The sequence below is a fragment of the Lobosporangium transversale genome (assembly GCF_002105155.1).
Source record: "Lobosporangium transversale strain NRRL 3116 chromosome Unknown BCR41scaffold_1, whole genome shotgun sequence".
In the NCBI taxonomy this organism is placed as follows: domain Eukaryota; kingdom Fungi; phylum Mortierellomycota; class Mortierellomycetes; order Mortierellales; family Mortierellaceae; genus Lobosporangium; species Lobosporangium transversale.
In genome coordinates, this window is record NW_019028979.1 from 788,229 (window position 1) to 809,115 (window position 20,887).

The 20,887-nt window shown below is 40.6% G+C and overlaps 6 protein-coding genes across 6 annotated transcripts; 4 read left to right on the forward strand and 2 right to left on the reverse strand.

The window, feature by feature from the left end:
- Nucleotides 1-1,187: 1,187 nt before the first annotated feature.
- On the reverse strand, nucleotides 1,188-2,256 carry BCR41DRAFT_297863 (hypothetical protein; the record flags this gene model as incomplete). Its single annotated transcript, XM_022020465.1, has 2 exons — nucleotides 1,188-1,653; nucleotides 1,793-2,256. The coding sequence occupies 2 exons, from the start codon at nucleotides 2,254-2,256 to the stop codon at nucleotides 1,188-1,190; spliced, it is 930 nt and encodes a 309-aa protein (XP_021886501.1).
- Nucleotides 2,257-3,732: 1,476 nt separating this feature from the next.
- On the forward strand, nucleotides 3,733-5,153 carry BCR41DRAFT_6350 (hypothetical protein). The gene has a single exon (XM_022030954.1). It carries the CDS (start codon nucleotides 3,893-3,895, stop codon nucleotides 4,811-4,813), a length of 921 nt encoding a protein of 306 aa, XP_021886502.1. The 5' UTR covers nucleotides 3,733-3,892; the 3' UTR covers nucleotides 4,814-5,153.
- A 1,161-nt stretch (nucleotides 5,154-6,314) lies between these two features.
- BCR41DRAFT_330351 (ras guanine nucleotide exchange factor domain-containing protein) lies at nucleotides 6,315-7,920 on the forward strand (the record flags this gene model as incomplete). The annotated part of the gene is made up of 4 exons (XM_022021746.1): nucleotides 6,315-6,591; nucleotides 6,682-6,817; nucleotides 6,914-7,478; nucleotides 7,589-7,920. Coding segments are annotated over 4 exons (1,308 nt in total), but the record flags the coding sequence as incomplete, so codon positions are not given.
- Nucleotides 7,921-8,254: 334 nt separating this feature from the next.
- On the forward strand, nucleotides 8,255-10,388 carry BCR41DRAFT_344158 (ras guanine nucleotide exchange factor domain-containing protein). The gene is made up of 5 exons (XM_022022441.1): nucleotides 8,255-8,821; nucleotides 8,967-9,056; nucleotides 9,181-9,472; nucleotides 9,586-10,044; nucleotides 10,176-10,388. The coding sequence occupies exons 1-5, from the start codon at nucleotides 8,390-8,392 to the stop codon at nucleotides 10,349-10,351; spliced, it is 1,449 nt and encodes a 482-aa protein (XP_021886504.1). The 5' UTR covers nucleotides 8,255-8,389; the 3' UTR covers nucleotides 10,352-10,388.
- Nucleotides 10,389-11,155: 767 nt separating this feature from the next.
- BCR41DRAFT_391252 (autophagy-related protein 22-like protein) lies at nucleotides 11,156-14,326 on the forward strand (the record flags this gene model as incomplete). Its single annotated transcript, XM_022028336.1, has 7 exons — nucleotides 11,156-11,289; nucleotides 11,738-11,756; nucleotides 11,892-12,002; nucleotides 12,661-12,784; nucleotides 12,909-12,989; nucleotides 13,093-13,557; nucleotides 13,668-14,326. The coding sequence occupies 7 exons, from the start codon at nucleotides 11,156-11,158 to the stop codon at nucleotides 14,324-14,326; spliced, it is 1,593 nt and encodes a 530-aa protein (XP_021886505.1).
- A 205-nt stretch (nucleotides 14,327-14,531) lies between these two features.
- On the reverse strand, nucleotides 14,532-19,168 carry BCR41DRAFT_391253 (fungal-specific transcription factor domain-domain-containing protein; the record flags this gene model as incomplete). The annotated part of the gene is made up of 5 exons (XM_022028337.1): nucleotides 14,532-16,909; nucleotides 17,057-17,810; nucleotides 17,950-18,273; nucleotides 18,387-18,515; nucleotides 18,689-19,168. The coding sequence occupies 5 exons, from the start codon at nucleotides 19,166-19,168 to the stop codon at nucleotides 14,532-14,534; spliced, it is 4,065 nt and encodes a 1,354-aa protein (XP_021886506.1).
- Nucleotides 19,169-20,887: the final 1,719 nt, after the last annotated feature.

Sequence of the window (20,887 nt, forward strand, 5' to 3'; positions counted from 1 at the left end):
GAATATATTCTCCTCAAAGCCTTATTGCTTGTGAACTAGATGCAACTCTGTCAAGGAAGTTCAGTATTCCGTATCCAGGTATGCCCATCATGATTCCCTTAGCTGCTAGATGCATTATTCATTGTCCTCAATACACCATAGCAATTTAACGGCAATAGCGCGTCAATTGCATATATGACCAAGTTGAAGAAGCGAAAAACCAGTTTATCATATGGGTATTTCTTGATTCTGCCCAATATCTAAAAAAGAAAAAGATAATTTGGACCACGAGACTATACGTTTATTTATTTATATTTATATTTATATTTATATTAATATAAATACAACAATAGCCACTCTAGACACAGCCTTTGCTTGGGCTGAAGAAATGGCGGCGGCAACAAGCCTTAGAGGCTGTGGCTTTTACGAGGTCTAGATAAGCTTTTTTTTTTTTTTTTTTTTACTTCAAATGATCCACTCGGTCCGCAATACCCTGGGCCTCATTAATATCAACGATTAACTAAAATGAGCATAATGGCCCCTGAATCGCAGAGTAGAAAGACTTTTGGCAAAGTGCACTTTTGCAGTTGTCGCGTCTGCGAAAAAAAAAAAAAAAAAAAAAAAAAAAAAATCAAGCTCATGGCAAGTGGCTCGTTGAGGCCTGTGGGCAAATTATCTTGATCGTATATTTATCGCGATCAATATGATGACATGGGAAATCTCCATGACCCTTGCCAAGAACTACTGTGGAAGTACACCCAAGCAAATAGTAAAGCCCTATGGATGTAGCAACCCCCCTCAGCAAATTATAGCATTATGGTGTATCGAAAATCGATTTCTGGTCGACCAGGGAATGTCTGGAGCATCATATTTTATTTTTGAAAGAGGGTTAAGCGATGATGGGATTGAAAAAGGGGAAAGGGGGGTCAGAACAAAGAATAAACAAATGGTCTATTTTCATGGCTTGATTCTTTCTGCCACTTGGCTATTTCCCCGCAAGAAGCTTAGTATAACGGACCTTTAACTTCCAATCTTCTCGCGAACCAAGGCCTCACTAGATTTCCACAATTCCTCTTGGAACCCCTCGTCAAGCGCGGATGGACCTATGGTGAAAAAAAGGAAAAAGGAAAAAGAAAAATTTATTGTCCAGTTCGTAAAGACAACTTTAAACCAACAAAACATTACACACTCATGAAAGAAGATCTACCTTACTTACTTGGATTGAGCTCATTAGCAATGGGGATGAAGTATCGTCCACGAATATCCATACTCTCGACCTCTGGACTTGTAGCAAGGTACAGCTGGGTCAGGCAAGCCATTTTGGGGTCCTTAGCCACCCATCTGTTCATGAAGTCAGCAAGCTTTCCTGCTAAAGTTCCATAAACATCTTTAGTATGACGAGAGATTGCTGTATTGGTATAGCCAGGCTCCGCAATGTTGACGTAAACACGCTCTTTTGACAAACGACGGGCTAGAGCTTTACCAAACAAAAGGTTTGCAAGCTTGGAACGGGCATAGCGCTGAACAACGTTGATGTTGGTCACGTCATTCAATGTCTCAAAATCAATTCCCCCAGGAGGATGGACTTCATGGCTCATGGAGGAAACGATGACAATCCTTGAAGGCTGCGATTCTTTGATACGTTCCAGTAATGCGGTGGCGAAAACAAAGTGCCTGCCAAGAGAGAAGATGAGAAAAATGCAGATGGAGAACAATGAGTATTATTTAGCTCGAAGGCTCAAACTTTCATTTCTTCTCTTTTTTTTTTTTTTTTTTTTTTTTGTATAAGAATGCTTTCTTTAATGTTCTTTACCCCATGTGGTTAACTGCAAATTGAGTTTCGATACCGTTAGCACTAAGTTCAAAAGGAGTCAAATTGATGCCAGCGTTGCAAATCAAAATATGAATGGGTAGATTCTTTGCTAAAAAATTCCTTGCTGAATCACGAGCTTTAGCCATGTCGTTAAGATCCAGTTCTAAAAATTCAAGCTTTGGTTCTGTTTTTACTATCTCTGTTGATAAATGAGCAAGCACCTCTTTGATATCCTCCTTGGCTCGTTTGATAGCGTCCATAGCTCGCTGCTGACTCCTGCAGGCGAGAAAGACATGTGCGCCATGAGCAGCCAGAGCAACCGTGGATGCATAACCAAGACCACTGTTAGCTCCCGTGACGATGGCAACTTTGTCTGTCAGGTCCGGAATCTGTTTATGAGAATACTGGTTTGGGGTTATAAAGGTCTTCCAGTATTGGAGCCTGAAAAATGAAGAGGCGAACATTTTTTTTTATGCTTCCAATCAAAATATTGCTTGATAAGAGTGAAGACAAAAAAAAAAAATTCAATCTCTTTTTGTCGGAGAATAAGCTACATGTTGCCACCAAATTTGTCCTGTCACGAGACTTCGCGTTTTTTTTTTTAGACGTTGCAATAAAAATAAAAAGCTTAATGCAAACACTTTACGAGATACATCAAAGATGTAGGACAAAACCGAGCATCAACATCAGGCGCTCATGCAATTACATCTAACGGTCTTTTTTTCTTTTTTTTTTTTTTTTTTAGCCCCTTGATTATTTTTTGTCAGAAAGGATAGAAAAAGCGACTAAAATGAAGAACGATGGTTGGTTCAAGTATGTCGTCAAGAACTCTTCTGCATCTGGGACATCGGTATTTCATGAAATAAAGGTTTGCATAGACAATGTGTGAGCTTGTGAAGGCAAATGAGCGTTTACATTTTATCAAGCATGGCCTTCTCAAACTCGAACCCTCTTTTTATTGCTGCAGTTAGTTTACATACTTTGTAATGTCTCTGCTATTAACGCTATCAACTCTATTAAGTGTTCTTATTCTTGTTCTCGTTTTCTTTTCCTTGCAGCTTCAAGATGATGAGTAAGCTGGAAATAGGAGTGATTATGCTGAACTTAAAGATGGACGGGATAGAAAAAAGAGGGGATGGAGACGAGGGGATGGAAAACGAGGGGATGATTTTGTGGGGTGATCACGGCTATCTTTCTCCTGATTTGTGAGCACACTTTTTTTTTTTTTTTTTTTTTTTTTGCTAATCCATCATTGCTTCCTCCTTCCTATTCCTTCCTTTCTCCTTCTTATTGTCCCTCTCACAAAAAGAAAAGACGAAGGTAGTGGGCTCGACTTGGTTGCTATTATATAGAGTGCCGAGCATACACTTTTGCTCATCTGTTCATGATTAGCATTGTCTTGTAAAAATAAGTTGTAGAAATAAAATGAATTGAATAAAATAAGCAACTCGACAGCATTTAACCGCACAGTTGCACGGTTGCACGGAAAAACATTCTTTTCTCTCTCTCTCTCTTTTATTTAAACTTGTAAGCTCATCGTTCGTTGTCATTTCTTATTTCCCGAGAATGACTATGTAATTTTACTTTTCAGTACATCGATCATTTCACCCATCCTCTACTTCCTCTGTTTCTTCCCTCTTACTCTTTCATTTTTCTCTTGCGATTTCACTCTTTGGCTGTCGACTAGCCTGTAACTTTAGCAAATGTCCTCTAAACTTTAACTTTCGAGAACCTGATAATTTTAGTCCATCCCCCTTACTCCAAACTTTCACATATGATTCTGGTCCTCATTCTTGAATTGACCACTCCCAACAGGTATCTATGGTAAGGAGACACCAAAAAAAGAAGAAAAAAAGGGAAAAAAGAAAGAAACTCAAAAAAACAAAAAAGCGAATAAAAAAAAAGTAGCAAGTAACACCACAAAAAAAAAAAAAAAAAAACCACAGACATTAAAATACTTCAACACGACGTGTCTCATCCTCCCTACATTATCATTGCCTCCATTTTATCAAAGACCCTGCAAAAACTTTAAGAGAAAAAAAAACTTAAAAGCAGATCTTGCTAGGCCTCCCTTTCTTACCATCAGAGAAACAAAAAACCATGGTTCCATTTCCTCAATCCATGACATTGATCCAAACCCCTCCAGATCCTTCCCAACTAAACCCTTCTCGTCCAGACACTGCCCCGCATCCACCATTCCATCCCACAGTCTCCGCCTGCAGAGGCCCTGAAGGTAGTTCCGAGTATTTAGTGTCTAGTCAAGTCTCATCAGAGTGCCCATTCGCTTGGCAACAGCATCAACCACAACAGCTGCGGCCACAGCCTCGACAATGTGCGCATGCTCAGGCTCAAAGACGGGATCAGAAGTACAAGTGGAACAGGGACCAAGAGAAACAGGAGCAAATTTGGAAGCAAACACCAAGCCAAGGACAAAATATGCGAAATGACTCTTCATTTCGAGATCCTCCCCTTCTCCCCCTTCACTTCTCTCTTTTGCCTCCATCTTCACATTCCTCTCCTTATTCTCCCATATTTCTAAACCAGCCCAATACGTACCATATCCAGGGAAACAAACCTTCTGTACATTTACAGCACCATCATCATCAACCAAAACAGCAACAGCAACAGCTACAACAGCAACCACGACAACGACAACAAAAACCCATGTATCATCGACGACAGGTCTCTGAATGTGTGCAAAAAATCAACCAAATTTATGAACGTATTCAACATAGTCAACTTCATCAATCAATTATTCGAGAACAGCATAATTTGACTCTTCCACAACTCTTTGCAAAAGAAGGAGATGCACCCAAACCTGACTCACGCTCGCCTGAGCTGGGGTATTTAAACGTGTTCAATGATTATTTCAGTCAGGATCAGTTGGATCACAGTGATAACGATGTAGAGGCGCAATACTCTACAGATGATGATCATTCGGAAATGGAAGGCGAAGAAGAAAAGGGTGGCCAAGCTCAAAAGAAGGATGATATACAGTCCAACATGGAGAATACCCAGTAAGTGTAAACCATAAAATGTATAATGTTCACAATGTCTGGGTTTTAATCTTCAGAGTAGTAACGTCGATCTTTTTTTTAAAAAAGACACGTTCCACAAAATGGACGGCGTCGATCTGTCTCCTTTTGTGGCCTTCTACTGTCTTCATTCGAGACGCCTTTGGTATCACCCAGCACACCTGCAAGCTGTCTATCGATGGCCTTATCTACAAGGGATGGTGCGCTCATGACGTTACCACTACCAACATCTCGCGATACCTCATCATTTTCTTACATGCCTAGACGCCGCCACCATTCCTGTGTGGACTCTAACACTAAAGAGTTCCAAGCACTTTCTACTATTTTTGGTTGGGTGGCCGTCCCTGAATCCGGAAGTGGATGGTTAGCAACAACCCAAGCTGATATCTCCACCCAAAGTAATGCCAAAAAAGCGAAAACAGGTTGTAATCATGATCAGGCTCATAGAAACGTTGGACAAAGCAACCAGCCTTCAGGTTTTGAGGGCGATGATGACTCGGACTTGGATCGAGTGTTTCAATTTGGCGTAAATATGACATGGAGCGCGTCGCTCGACTCTAGGTTTGTACGATGCCTCTTTTCCCTCAGTGCTGTTAATGTGGATCCTGAAGTGATAGTAACCCCCCCTTTTTTTTTATTATCATTTTTATTGTAGAGTCTCTGATATGATGGATAGCTGTCTTCAAAGTCCAATCCAAAGTCCCTACTCATCCAGCGATTCCATCGAAATGATGATGGGGATTGATAGCTTTAGCCGAAGCTCGATCTCCACTCGACAAAGAGTATCTTTAACACGAATAAATGAGGATCAGAGTGAAAGGAGAAGATCGACAATGCAACATTTTGTAACAGAGGATGCGTTATCAAAGGCTCTAGAACGGAGCCAGAGGCAAGGTAGCGCAAATCCGGTGTCTGAGCACTTGGCGCAAACGCAAATCCAGGAAGAGATGCGTACATTGCATTCTGCGATAGCATTCTCAGATTCGCGAAACAATCGGGGAGAAGAACACCAACAGGAATCATCTTTGGGCGTAGATTTTGAGGGATATGAGCTGAGCCTTCCCTCTTTTGTTAGCCGCAAGCTGAGCCCAGAGCAAATTACTGTTTCATATGAGGTCCTTGAGAGGAAAGTTGACACTCATGTTGAACATAAACATGAACATGAACATGAACATGAACATGAACATGAACATGAACATGAACATGAACATGAACATGAACATGAACATGAACATGAACATGAACATGAACATGAACATGAGCAGGAACAAGAACAAAGACATGCTCACGGATATGACGCCCGATTACAAGCAATAAACAATAGCAGTGCGACTTTCAGTATGGAGAAAGAGGTCGCTCAAGAGATCCTCGGTGACAGATATGCATCAGCATTACCGCTAGAATTAAAAACAATAGAAGAAGAAGTAGCAGCAGCAGCAGCAGTAGGAGGAGGAGGAGAAGTAAAAGAAGAAGAAGGAAAAGGAGAAATGGAACAAGGCATTGGTGATGTTGATGGTGATGAAGGAACATCATCATTAACACTGCTGCCACCACCTAAGCTCCCTCGATATTCCGAGGTCGGTGCTGGAGTGTTTGATTATTTAAATGATCGCCTGGAGGAACATGAAAGCTCAGACGCAATCGTGTATGCTTCACTGAGTACTCCTTCGTCAGATGCGCAATTAAATGCATCTCCTTTGCGCACTATCGCAGCAGCGACGGCCGCTAAGTTGGTTGAAAAGTTGACGCATCAGTATGGCATTGGTAAGCTAAATAATTCGACGCAAAGTCTTTTTTATCTCTTATTGTACCGAAAACAAAGTGGAAGGGCTAATAATTATTTTTGTTGAATAGATGCAGGGTTTATGAGTGATTTCTTTCTGACATATCGATTGTTCATGCCTCCTGCACAGCTATGCGATTATCTCATTCAGCGTTATTTATGGGCTCTGGAAGGAAATACAGAAGTGCGCTTTGTCGCTCGAGCACGGTAAGACTAAAAATAATAATAAAAAAAGGAGCGCATTTAGCAACATGGGTAGTTGACAAAGAAAAAAAAAAATCTATTTGCATTACCAATAACTAGGACGTTAGCCGTCTTTCGACACTGGGTGGACAACCATTTTGCAGATGACTTTTTGACCTCAAAGCTACTACGCTTCAAATTGGCATCGTTTCTTAATGGGATGCGCTCTCACCCAAAAGTTGAGGCCTCTGTTGAGGACTCGAAGACCATTCAGAGCCTCATTGAGTTTTTTAAGAGACGACGACAGTATCACAAAGGTCTTGTAAAACAAAGCCTCATGATTGAACAAGGGCAGCATTCCGTGCAGCCACAACAGCAACGAGAAGACCAGGAGTGCTGTATTGGGCCAATGGACCCAGCACCAACAGTAATCCAACCAGTTAATCCTACACGCGGTATAATGTTTTATGAAAGCGACTCAAAAGCTGCTGAGGTTGAACAGCTGAAAATCTCGAGTGCACAGATCCCCGCACCTACCGAACAAGCGCTGGACAGGCCTGTTTCAGCAAGCGATGAGGCTCCAATGGCGAGCGAGGATGCACCGACCAAAGGACGCCATAGAGCTACCACCCTTGCAGGCACTAGTTCCGAGTCCATGTTCAATGAAAGAAATAGCCTTCCTTCGGTAAAAAATCATGGTTACAAAGAAAAAGAAGCTGCATGAGCGTGGAACTAATGTTATAAAGCTAAAGGAAAGTCATTGCTAATAATTGAAATATGTGGTAAAACTTAAAGAGCTTTAGGTCAATATTTTCAAAAGAGCCTCGGTCTTGGGCCATGTCGAGAAGGATGAGTGAAGGTGAAGCCATTATTGTACCGAGAGGAAGGCGAGCATCCGCACCATCAGTGAAAACTGGAAAAAGTAGCAGTACTTGGTCGACCAAGATGACCATGAGTATCAGCAAGCTCCGTCAGAAGAGTGAAGACATCTACCAGCAGATTGTTAACCCAACAATTTTCCCAGGAAGCAAAGTTTTGGTAGCAGAGGGTAAGAAATGTGTATGCTGGGGACCAGTTTATACAGGAATTACAGATTATTGCTTACCCATTACTACACGCAATCATCCAAGCCTACGGCCGCCAATTATTGGCGCTGTCTCTCCATTGGGCCTGGATGTATTCCCGCAAGAGTCAATGCCGTCATCCATCGCTAACTTGATGACTTTCCCTTCAGCATTGCCGCCGATGCCCAATAGGTCACTTAACCGTATTAAATCATCTGCTGCCCAAAGCCATAATAACTCTTCGGTGACCATACCTTTAGCTATACCTTCGCCAACCAAGACCCAGTTTTCGAGCATCTCGAGCCGCCATTCACGCTCTAGCTCCATTCCCTCCATGGGTTCACACCCGAATCCGGAATGTCCTCATCATGCTCAGTGCTCTGGTGTCGCAGCTAGTCGAGGCGCACCTAGTAAAAAGTCAATTGGGCCTTTGGATGTTGATGATGATGATGACGATGATGATGATGATGATGATGATGATGATGATGATGATAATGACGAGGATGATGATAATGATGATGTTACCCCTGCGATGACACTGAGAGGAAGCCAAGATGAATTACTAGGGCTTATGGAGGCCCTGCAAATGGAGAAACAGCAGCAGGAACAACAAGAAGAGCGAGAGCGTTCAGGGTCAGTGTCATCACAACCCTCGACTCCGGGCTCGCCAGTATGGCATTACTATCCTTTTCATGCGATTATACAAAACCATTGCCATGGTGGTGCAAATATTGCCTATAAGCCTTTTATTCTCTTTTATCGGTCGCAAATGATTGCACAGCAACTCTGTCTAATTGAACAGCACTTCTTGAAGCAAGTGCAATGGAATGAGCTCCTGGAGCTTAAACTGGCAAAGGCAGGTCAAAAGAGCCGGAGCCGAACACATTCCACAGTAAGCGATTCTCCGTTCAAAACTGATGACGAGCAGAGCGGTATCGAGGCAAGCACCGAGCGAAGCAATATGGTAAGATGAGTAATCATTGCAGGGAAACAAGCCTGTGGGGGAAACAATATGCCATGGAGGCAATAAAGAAGTACAGAGGATGTCAAGCAGACTAATGAATTCTCTTATGAATGTCTTTTTTTTTTTTTTTTTTTTTTTTTTTTAGTTATGTATGTGGGTTGTTTCTGAAGTTGTCAGCACTAATCCGATTGAAGGCCGTGTACGCGTCATCGAAAAGTTCATTAGGATCGCTCAGGTATTTCTTTACCATAAAAAAAAAAGCTTGCTAACTATCTCAACAGCAACCTAACTATTTGAGTCTTGCTTTTAATATTCTAAAAAAAAAAAAAAAAAAAAAAAAAAAAAAAAAACAATCATAGAAATGCTATCAATATAGAAACTACAATACTCTTATCCAATTGGTGATGGGCTTAGGTTCTTGGCAGTTGTGTGGCCTGAGGCGAACATGGTCCAGAGTCCGCAGCTATGAGATGCGTGTATTGCAGGAGCTCCAGGACTTCATCTCTCCATGCCGCAATTGGAATGTGATCCGGAGAGCCATGAATCAGGTTGGATGTCAAGAAACAACTGCTACGCCTACAAGCGATGTCACTGTGCGGAGGCCCAGTATATACGGAGTGAGTATGGTGCGGGGATTCAGTAATAGGTCTGGTAGGTGCCACTTCGATTAAGACGTTTGATAGTTGATTGTTTATTGCCAGTTGCATTACTCTGACTCTTTTTTGTCATTATCATTATAACGTGAATGGCAATGTTCATAACAGAGGTCAACATACCTAGTACCCATCAGTCAACTGAGTCTGTTAATGGCTATAATGGTTCTGGCAGCACCAGCAGTCCCAGCATCAGCAACAGCAGCAACAATGGTGGACACAGTAGCAAATATCTCCAGTATACAGTGCCTTTGGAAAAGCAAGGGTGTATCCCATTTCTCGGTCTGTTTATGTATGACCTCACACATACCACAGTATTACCGCCATGGTACCTTCCTCCATTACTACTCAGTGACCAAAAAGAAGGGAAGGAAGAAGAGTGCGTTACCCCTCTAGACAAGATGGAACATAATTCAACAGATGGTAGTATCATTGGAGCCCAACATTCAAAAGAATCAACCTCGCCAATGTCAATAAGTGATCAGCTACGGGCCCCCAGTAGTGCAGAACTACAAGAACTGCTTCCAACAGGAAAATTGCTTGTGAATTTCTATCGGCTCCAGCTGATCGGTAAGCATTACTTTATATTACTTTTGAAGGAAGGGGGAGGAAGGAGATGGGCGTAGGTGGCTCTTTAAGCTGTCGATTTTATGCTTCAGTTGAACTTACTTTCTCTCTCTCTCTTTTTTTACCCTTAATAGCCAAGACGATCAAGTGGTTTTTGGCTTTCCAGAAGCGCCCCCAAAAGTACACGTTCTCCTTGGACAGTACGCTTTATTCGAAATGCCTCTTGCTCCGGGTCCTTAACGAAGATCGATTACGAGAGCTTGCAGACAGTTGCGAAGGCGAATACAAAATGAATAACTCACCAGAATAATAAAAAGGAACAAGGAAGTGGGTTAAGATGTATGTAGATTTCATCCTATTTAACATTATAAAAGTATAGTAGAATCTTTTTTTTTTTAATGATTTATGAATTATAAGTTATGTATATATTATATTCCTCTTATTTTATTTTCCATTTTTAATGAAAATGACCGAACACCATTATTAATCACCGCCTTCGCCCCCTTTTCTACTTTAACGTCCTTCTCCTGAGCCCTTCCTGCCTGATCAAACTTGATCCACTTTCTTTCTATCTGAAATAAATCTTAACGGCATTTATACAAAGACTACTTATAGATAGACCATGAACAATAGTGATTCTGCTAATAAGAAGCAACAAAAGACAAGTGCTGTGCGTTCCCAGTAGATTAGAGTTAACATATGCTGAGAAGAGAAAAAAGCGAAAAACGAAGCAGGAAACAAATTTAATGAGTGTCAGCCCAGCTCATGCACCTGATTGGCCATGATCTTGTGTCTTCGAAAAAAAAACTTTAACTCAATTTCAACCCACACTCATTGTTGCCCAACATTGCCTCATTCCATGCTCCTCATTCGCTTTCAATCTTTTCTTCCTTCCTTCTTTCTTTCTCCTCCATCTCTATACCCCCTCTGTCTCCTCCTCCTGTATCCTCCTCCGCCCCTTCTGTCTCTCGTTTTCACCCCCTCTTTTTTTTATTACTATTATAATTCCGAAAACACTTGTCTGTGCTTTTGTTGCACTTTAATTCAACTGTCTCTCCCTCCCTCTCTCACACACTTTCATTTCAACTTTGATTAATTCAACGGACACTTACTGATGTCCGATCAAAAGCAGGAACTACATGAGATGAACCATGTAGGCACCACTGGTGACAAGAAGGATTTGGAGAGTATCGAGAGTTTAGAGTCTGAGCAACACAAACCTCTCACTAGGCGCGAGATTCAAGGATGGTAAAGACAAAAAAGAAAACTCACCTTTTTCACATCCTAATTCCCTCTGACGTATATATTATATATAAAGCGTTTCTTCTTACATTGCATATTCCGAAATAACAGAAACTAGGCAGTTTTTTTTTTTTTTTTTTTATTTTTATTTTTATTTTTAATAATTTCCTTCCACCAGATAACTCAGATTCTCCACATCTCTTTGTTTTCCCCCTCTTTGGCTCTTTTTATTTATTATTTTTTTGTGTTCTTGGGCCAGGTCATGCTTCAAAGCTGGGGACCAAAGGAAAAAACCAATAATAAACAAAAAAAAAAAAAAAAAAAAGAGTGGATAGTCTGGCTGGGTCTTTGACAATGATGCTATTGCATGGATATACAGTGTCAAATTATTCACTAACCTTTTTTCTTTTAAAATTCTTCTGGCGCGCATGATAATGTAATTTTAATTTAATAGGCTTGCGTATGCTGTTGCTGTAAGTGAGGTCTAATTGCTCTTTTTTTTTGTACCTTTAAACTCTGTTTTATGTGTGACCTTCCTGGTAAAAAATTAGCGAAAAGCGATTTCTCACATTTATGAGCTGTCTTTTTTTTTTTTTTTTTTTTTTTAGGCCGAGCCTTATAGCGTCGTCTGTATTTCAACCCTTGCGCCTATTGTACTTGAGGCTCTTGCTAGCGGCAATGGACGTCAATTCGATAACAGAGACCTGCCTTGTGATACGGTAAATCTCTTTATTTTATATCATTTATTACCCTTGTAATTGCAATCAAAAAAAAAAAAGATATCATGTCATCCCTATAAATTATACACCACACTCAGTTTGTATGACAAATCTTGGTTGAAAAAAAATCTCCTCCGCGAGTGTGGAGTGTCACAAACAGTGTAGCATGTTCATGTATTTGTGCATTGGGTACCCGCATGTGCCACAAATCTTTTATAATCTCGGCTCTCCTACTTCCATTATCTTTCGCCAATCCACCATTTGTATGCCATACCGACTTGATCAGTAATGTTTATACATACAGTACCCGAGCATGTTACTAAATGATTTGGAAGGAGGACTTGGAAACTTCAAAAATTATAGTATAATAAAAGCACTTGCACAAGTGTCCTCATGCATGTGCCTCTGCCAATTGCAGTGGAATGAGAGCCGAGTTATTGACAAAGCAAATTAATCTTTTTTTTTTTTTTTTTTTTTTTTTAAAAAAAAGCATCAAGTAAACTACAAGGTATTTTTTATGAAAAAAAAAAAAGAAGACTAAAGGCTCATTGTAATTCAGAAATCATCAAGATCTGTGTCCAATATCTTCAATGTATTCCTAAACAGCAACGGATTTTTCTTCCTTTCTTTCTCTCTTTCCCTCTATCCTTACTTTCAGTGCGTTGTAAAGATTGGATCGATATGGCTAGACACAGCATCCTTTTCGCTTTATTGTATTTCGGTCTCAGTATTCTTGCAAGCAGTTGTTTTTATCAGTATGGGTGCATTAGCTGATCACGGCAGTAAGTGAAATGGATTTCATCCGCACTCATTATTGTCTCCCCAAAAAAAAAAAAAAAAAAAAAAAAAAATTGATATTAATATTCGTTAATGCCTTTTTTTATTTTTTTTTATTTTTTTTTATAGACCGGCGCAAGTCCTTCTTGATGACGTTCGCATTCATTGGATCCATCGCAACTATCCTTTTTGCTGTTATCCGCACTGCCAGTATGGTTTACATCATTTATTATCTTTGGCCGAAAAAAAAAAAACTTTACATCTGTAAACATTTGATTATTTACTTGTACTGTACACTTCTCTTATCTTTTAGGTTTGTATTGGTTTGCGGGAATATTGGTGATCATCTCCAACGTGGCATTTGGCGCAAGTTGGGTCTTGTATTATGCATTTATCCCCACTCTAACCCGTGATCATCCCGAAGTCATTGATGTCAAAAGAGGACTCGCCACCAAAACTGGAGTAGAAGCAGAAGTAGAAGCAGAAGCAGAAGCAACAAAGACTTTATCGGATTATTATTTCATTCAAGACAAGGTCTCCAATTCCTTATCATCTCATTCAATGGCCATTGGATATGCTGCAGGTGTGACAATGTTGATCATTGCAGCCGGTATTGCAGTCGCAATGGGTCAGACGACCTATTCGATGCAGGTCGGCATGGCTTTGACAGGACTCTGGTGGTTTGCGGTCTCGTTCTTCACTCTCAAATACATGGCCCCTCAGCCTGGTGAGCCTCTGCCAGGCAATGTCAACCTATTCTTTTATTCTTGGAGACGTCGTAAGTTTTTTTGTTTATTTTTTTGTAATATAGTTTAATTTAAAAGTAGAAGCTTTGATATCAGTTCTAATCCATTTGTTTAATTTTTATTTTTACTTTTATTTATGCAGTTGGAAAGACGTTGACAGAAGCTCGCTTGCTCAAGGAGACATTCAAATATCTCGTTTCATGGTTCATTCTCTCGGATGGCAACTCCACTATCGTCTCCTTAGCCATCTTCCTCGGCAAAAAGAAATTCTTGCTCACCAACACTCAACTGATGATTGGAGCCATTCTGGTTCCGTTTTCGGCCTTGATTGGAACCTATGCTTGGTTATGGATCCAACGTCGGATGAATTTGACATCGAAACAAATGCTCTTGATCATCTCTGCAGCCTTCGCTATGGTCCCTGTATATTGCCTCATTGGCTTCTCTAACAGCTTCGGGCTCGTTCACAAGGTCGAGATCTGGCCCTGTCTTGTTTATTTCGGTTTGATGTTGGGAGCCTTCCAAAGTTTCTCTAGAGTCATGTATGCGGCTCTGATCCCCAAGGGCAAAGAATCGGAATTCTTTTCGTTATATGGTATCACAGACAAATCCTCTTCTTGGTTAGGACCCTTGATCACGGGTGCGATCATCGAAAACAATGATACTCGTTGGGGCTTCGTCTTCCCTCTAGTCATGATGGTCTTTCCCTTGATCTTGCTCCTTTGGATCGATGTTGACAAGGGTATTCAGGATGCGGAACGCTTCAGTAAAGAGCATACAGATGCCAAGGATGGATTGTAAAGAAAAAAAAAAAAAAAAAAAAAAAAAAAGACTTTGTGCTTCAAGCAGCTAAATAGTCGTTTAATATGTTCCTTCAGAAAAAAAAAAAGCCAAAAAAGCTAAAAACTTTGTGGAGACTATTAAGTTTGAGAGTTCATTCATTATCCTCATCTTTTTGTTTTATTTTATTTTAATCAGACCTGGCGTTCATCGTTCTTTATAGTATTTACATCATGCCAGGCCAGTTGGTAGAGTGGAAATCATCTTGGACTCCACTTAGATCCAAGCAGTGATTCTGTGCTGCTTGTTGTTGTTGTTGTTGTTGCTGCTGTCGGAACTGTTGTTGGTTAAACTGGTTACCTGCACCACCATTACCACCACACATACCTACGCCTATACCCCCAATACCGTTGCCACCACCACCTATGCCACCTAGAGTTCCAAATGATTGATGCATCCGAGCATTTTGAGCTGCTGCTGCTGCTAAAGTTTGTTCTAGAAGAGCTTGTACCTGATCTGAACTAAGCTCCTCATCCATTGGCCCCAATTCCCCATTGTTATTATTATTATTGTTGCTGCTGTTGTTGGTCAATCCCATAGAACCTAGAGTGCTATCTGGAGGCTCGAGCTTGAGAGGTAAAAAGAGACCAGATGTATCAATTTCATTTAGTGGCTGGTGAGACTGATGTAAGTTGTTGTTGTTATTAATAGTAGCAGTCGCAATAGAAGTGGTTGTAGTAGTAGGAGTAGAATTAGCCGTAACACCAACGCCGCTTGAGGTCATATTATACATGGGATTATTCAAGTAGGCATTGAACAGATGCTGATGAGAGGGATTGGTGGTATTGTTGTTGTTGTTGTTATTGTTGTTATTGCTGTTATTGGTGTAATTACTGATATGGGTCGTGGCGATGGACGTAGCAGGCGACATTGTACTATTGTTCGTATTATTATTAATACCAAGAGCGTTGTTACCGGTATTACTGTTGCTATTATTGTTATTGTTGTCGGCGCCTGTGGTGGCGTTGTTGTTATTGCTAGCGCTGCTTGGATCCAGACTCGAAGTTCGGCTCATGAATTGTGAGTCTGTCAAGAAGCAAATATTGGACCCTGTCATAGCACTCATATCGTTCCAAAGAATCGGATTAAAAGAGTCATATAAGCCCATTTGTTGACCGATCTGATTGTATAACTGTTGAGTTTGTTGCTGTTGCTGTTGTTGTTGCTGTTGCTGTTGCTGTTGCTGTTGCTGTTGCTGTTGCTGTTGTTGATGTTGATGTTGTTGCTGTTGTTGCTGTTGTTGCTGTTGTTGCTGTTGTTGTTGTTGTTGTTGTTGTTGCTGCTGCTGATGTTGCTGTAGCAACAACTGTTGTTGTAAAATCTGTTGAGCCTGTTGCTGCTGTTGGATAGTCAGCGTCATAGGTTGTTGTTGTGCGAATGTTGGGAAGATGCTGCTGGTGGGTGAGAGGACATTATTGATTAAGTTTGTATTTGTATTTTGCAACTGCTGATTTTGTGCCGATTGCTGCTGTTGTTGCTGTTGTTGTTGATATTGTTGGAGAAGTTGATGAGGCTGAAATATTGTTCCAGAGGTGGCAGGAGGCTGACTCAAAATCGCGGTCGTTGTCTGAAACTGTTTCAAGCTCTCCATGACCTGTGGACCTCCAAATGGCCCAACGAACTGTGAGACCTTTTGAATCTTTCCAGGGTTATAATAACTTCCTCCACTATCATCGCTTCCTGCTACAAGGGGAGATGCTGAAGAGGTCACAGGGGCTTGGCGCTGTTGCTGCTGCTGTGCTTGCAGTTGTTGTTGTTGATGGAAATATTGATTCATATTCACACGCTGCTGAGCTTCGTGTTGCATGTGGCTGTGTCGCTTTCTGTTCAGACCAGATGCTCCCATCGAAGGTGAGACTACAGAGTTACTCCTAGCCTTCGCGCGTTCCTCACGTCCAATTCTGACCAACCGACTGATATTACGGCGGTCATTTCCATCAAGTAATCCTTGACTAAGTTGCTGTCCGCTCAAAGTCGTGGCTCCTGCTCCTACTCCTGCTCCTGCTCCAGATCCAGATCCAGATCCAGTCCCAGCTCCAGCTCCTCCAACTCCATGTCCTCGTCTAGTGGTGGGTATCCTGTTACGTTTTGCAATCGCCAGGCTCTTGATCGCCCCTGCACAGACATGAACACTCGATTGACTGAGTCCCTTGACTGTATGCATAAACTCTTCAAAGAACGAGAGTACGCAATTAATATTCTGTTCATCACTGTTGGCTCGTGGAGAGGAGTAAAACTCCCGGAAGAACCGCATAATATAATCGAAGTTGCTCTTCGCGGTCTCTGCAATCTTAGCATCGGCTGACTTGAGGAACATGACATGGATTCGAATGGCGTTCAACATGGCATATTCGCCCACACTGGTTAATTCAAAGGATTTTTGATACGTCAGAGCTAATACTCTTGCAATTTCTGTGATTTTGGTGGCGGATTTAATGCAAATGTCTTGTGATCGATAAGGAGATCGCTTGAGATGTTCAGAAGATGAGAGATAGGGCTTGTGAAGCAGGATCAATGCTGATTCATACAACATTTGTGCGATACCTATTTTTTTTTTTTTTTTTTTTTTTTTAAAAAAAAAAAAGCATATTCATATGAGTACCTAATCTTTTCTGAAGTTTCCAAGCAAAAAATGCTATTCACTAGTTTTTTTTTTTTTTTTTTTTTTAATAGTTCCTTCTGATAATTTACCTGCTCGAGAGTTGTACAAGGCTCTTGGATCACCTGCCTTCATATTAAAATTGAACTGAAGTTCTGCTGGGAGGTTAAGTTGCCACTGAATGAGTTGCTGCTCACAGTTTTTGGGAAGACTGCCCGGGACCATATCCTGGACTTCTGCCGCATTGAAGACATATCGCTTGATGGTCCTGAATATCCTCCACAGTCGACAGATTTGAAACAAAAACAGTGTCTGGTTCGTCTCTGCTTCACTGTCCCCGTCCACAGGAGCGATCATTGGCACATCAATCTCTGTATCATCAATAATAGGTCGTCGTCCTGTTACACTGGAGGTGGAGCTATCTGCACCGTAAACACACCAAAAGAGTCGCTTACGAGCCTCTTGGACCTGCTTGTCCGAGATCCATCGATCGCATTTTCTGTGAAGACCCAGATCAGAGGCCATATGAATCGCTTGTTGCATATAGCTATGTCCTAATCCCGAAATACGTGGGTAGCGTGATAACATGATCAATCCCTGAACAGTGGTGAGTCGAGGAATACCAATGCAATAATCCAGAACCATCCTTGCCCGCTCAAAGAACGGTGTGCCGAGTGTCTTTGGATCATTGGGTGTACTGAAACAAGATGGGTGATTGCAATCTCCTGTTAATGATGTTGCCATGAACACTGCGTTGAGTAAAAAAATATTCTGTGGTTCAAACCGATCCTCCAGTGCTTGTAAAAGGGTTGCTTTTTGAATCATTGGTAAATATACATAGTAGTGCTTTCATATTGTGTATAAAAGAAGAGATTTGTTGTATAGAATAGTTAATTTGATGGTCATCGTTGTATTGTCTCTGTAACAAGTTGTTCCTTTCTTTCTTTCTTTTTCTTTTTTTTTTTTTTTTTTTTTTTTTTTTTACCTGATAATAAATGTCAAATAAAACATCAATCACTTCGATCGGTGGCAAGATCAGCGCTTCGGGTGGGATGTCGATATTATGTGCTTCATGTACATCAAATGAAATCTCTTCATCCCAGAATTGATTCTGATCTGTTGAAGTAAATAGCATAGATCCTTTTCCGAAATAGACGGATGCATCAAATACTCTCAATTTGTCCATCGTCGCTGCAAGCTCACTCATCTCCTCTCCATCATCTCCATCGCTCTCTCCTTGCGTCTGATCTAAAGTGGATGAATGTGATGGTGTAATCGACGATGTTGGCGACTTTATGGACTGGGACGACTTGACACATATAGACACAAATCAGGAAATAGAAGAGTAAAATAAAGGTTAAAAAAAAAAAAAAAAAAAAAAAAAAAATTTTTTCTAGAATAGGTTGGATTAACTTTGCTTACTTGATGATCTGGTGTGAAGAGTGGAAGGGGATCAGGCTCTTCCTTCAAAAATGGCAGTAATGGTGTTTCTATTCCTGTTGCTCCTGCTTTGCGTAATGATAACGTCGGCGTTGAGGCCGGATCAACGTTCTATAAAAAAAATAAAAAAAAAAAAATCCGAAGCATAGGATAAAGAGGATAACGAGAAAAAGGAAAAGGAAAGGAAAGGAAAGTGGAAAAGAGTAACAAGTCTTTAGTAACCATCAACAGTAGTTGACTGAAGAATACAAGAATCTATAATCCATGCACCTGTATTGTATTACCATAGCTGGGGTGCCGAAATTACGATCCCATTGAGCATCGAAAAGAGACACTTTATCCAAGGGGGAGTTGACATCCATCCAACCATCATCGCTTGCTGGAGGTATATCTATGGGTACGTTGGTGTTAATTCCTGCTCCTTTCATAACACGATTTGATTGCTTTCGCTTATTAGTAGTGGTAGTAGCTGTAGTTGGAGTAGTTGGAGTAGTAGTTGGAGTCGTAGTAGTAGCGGTGGTAGTAGTAGTGGTATCATGAGTGGTATTAGCAGCAGCAGCATCAGAGGTGGGTGATGATGATCCTTCTTCATTCTCCTGACCCGTGGGTATGACTTTACTCAATATCGATTCCATATGACTGATTCGTTCAGAATAAGTAGACTCAATATTTTCCAGGCGTGCTTCTAGAATTTCGACTCCAGGGTGCGGTTGCTTCTTACGTTTGGAAGCAGGGGTCTTTCCGAGTAAGAATGTGCATTCCATCAATCCTGCATACAGACAAGGTCCACATGTTGGTCGTCCTTGATCACATTTTGTCTATTTGAAAGAGGTATTATATAACAATGTTAATGTTAATGTTAATGTTAATGTTTTTTTTTTTTTTTTTTCTAAAAACTAAGCTCTCAAGTTACAGATTCATAATTGACCAAGTCCGCAGCTACAGCCTTCAGTTATATTTTCTCTTTTCTTAAAAATGTATTTCAACTGCGGATATTGGCGTTGAGCATGAGCATAAATAAAATAAGGACACACAATACTTGTTACATGTACTACCAACACACGCCCCCCTCTCTCTCTCCTTCTTTCTCTCTCTCCATATACCGCGGGAGGATTTGCCGAAATGTGTAACGATGAAGAAACAAAATATCTCATCCATCCACACCTTTGGAGCAATTAGACAGAAAAATAAAAATCCATTTTTTCGCATCCTTTTCCGATTAGTCACAGCCTGATCGAAACTCAAAATTAACGGAATCAGTGCGATTTGTGGCTGTCCCTGTCTGTTTCTTTCGCCTGTTTATTCTTCCGCTCTGACAAGGAAGCATACAAACATGTAAACATGAATGCTTAAACATGATTAAGCCTTTTTATGAATATGAACAAAAAAAAAAAAAAACTCCCAAGGATCAATTGACCCTTAACTTTTTTCTCTTTTCATTTCGTCAAGTCTATGACATGACATGACAAAAAAGGTTTACAATGCAAGGCGTAGCTGCGGAGGGATCATCGCCCAACCATCTAAAATGCACAATTTCCCATCCCCTTTCCCACTCTTTCACTTTTTCGCAGCGCTCTCACTTTTTTAGACTATCAACCACTTTTTGTTGTTGTAAACTGCATGGCATGGCAGCTTTGTTGTTGTTAGCTATCGACTGCATGTAGACCAAAGTCTAAGCAGGAGGACAGATTGACTGTAATGAATGGACCTGCTTGACCATTAAATATGATATTATATTTTTTTACCCAATGGTTAATTCTTTTGTATCCCATTATTGTTTTGCACTCTTTTACATAGCCTCCATTGAGGATACTTGAAAGTACCACTGGACATTTCAGAGTTCTTGATTCTCCCTCTTTGTATTTACAGCAGCGTGTTAGTCTTGACTACTGCAATCCTTTTTGAAAAGAGGGATCATTGCCTTTTTAAATATCATTAACCGCTAGTCTCACACTGGTGTTATTATTATTATTATTATTATTATTATTATTATTATTATTATTATTTTTTCACATCTCTTTGTTTAGGTAGACCCTCCCATCAGCATAGACAGGGCTCTCTTCTCTATCATTTATCCATTGTGAACCCAAACACGTAATAAACAAGTGCACACGCGTGCACACACACAATGCTGAAGTGAGTGCGTGTGCCTGTGTGCGTTTTTTTTTTCTTTGTTCCCTTCATATCTATTGCTCTTCAAATCGATTTTTTTTTTTTTTTTTTTTTTTTTTTGCACGGTTACCTTTCTTCTACGACATTGATCACAACCTTGAACAACAGAAGTTCTTTTCTTTTTGGGTTTTATGGTTGCTGTCGACATGTTAGTATGTGATTTTTTTTTTGTGTAGAGTAAAGGGAGGAGAAGAAGCAGGAAGAGCTGTTTGTCTCTTTTGAGTTGCTATCTAAGATGCTGGTTATTGATTGACTGACTAGGTTAATTATTACTTTGTTGTGTTCAAATGAAAGTGTGTCAAATGAAAGTG

Coding starts and splice junctions, on each gene's coding strand:
- BCR41DRAFT_6350 (XM_022030954.1), top strand. CDS start 3,893: ATGGTTCCATTTCCTCAATCCATGACATTGATCCAAACCCCTCCAGAT.
- BCR41DRAFT_344158 (XM_022022441.1), top strand. CDS start 8,390: ATGACACTGAGAGGAAGCCAAGATGAATTACTAGGGCTTATGGAGGCC. Junction 8,822..8,966: donor GCACCGAGCGAAGCAATATG/GTAAGATGAGTA, acceptor TTTTTTTTTTAG/TTATGTATGTGGGTTGTTTC. Junction 9,057..9,180: donor AGTTCATTAGGATCGCTCAG/GTATTTCTTTAC, acceptor AAACAATCATAG/AAATGCTATCAATATAGAAA.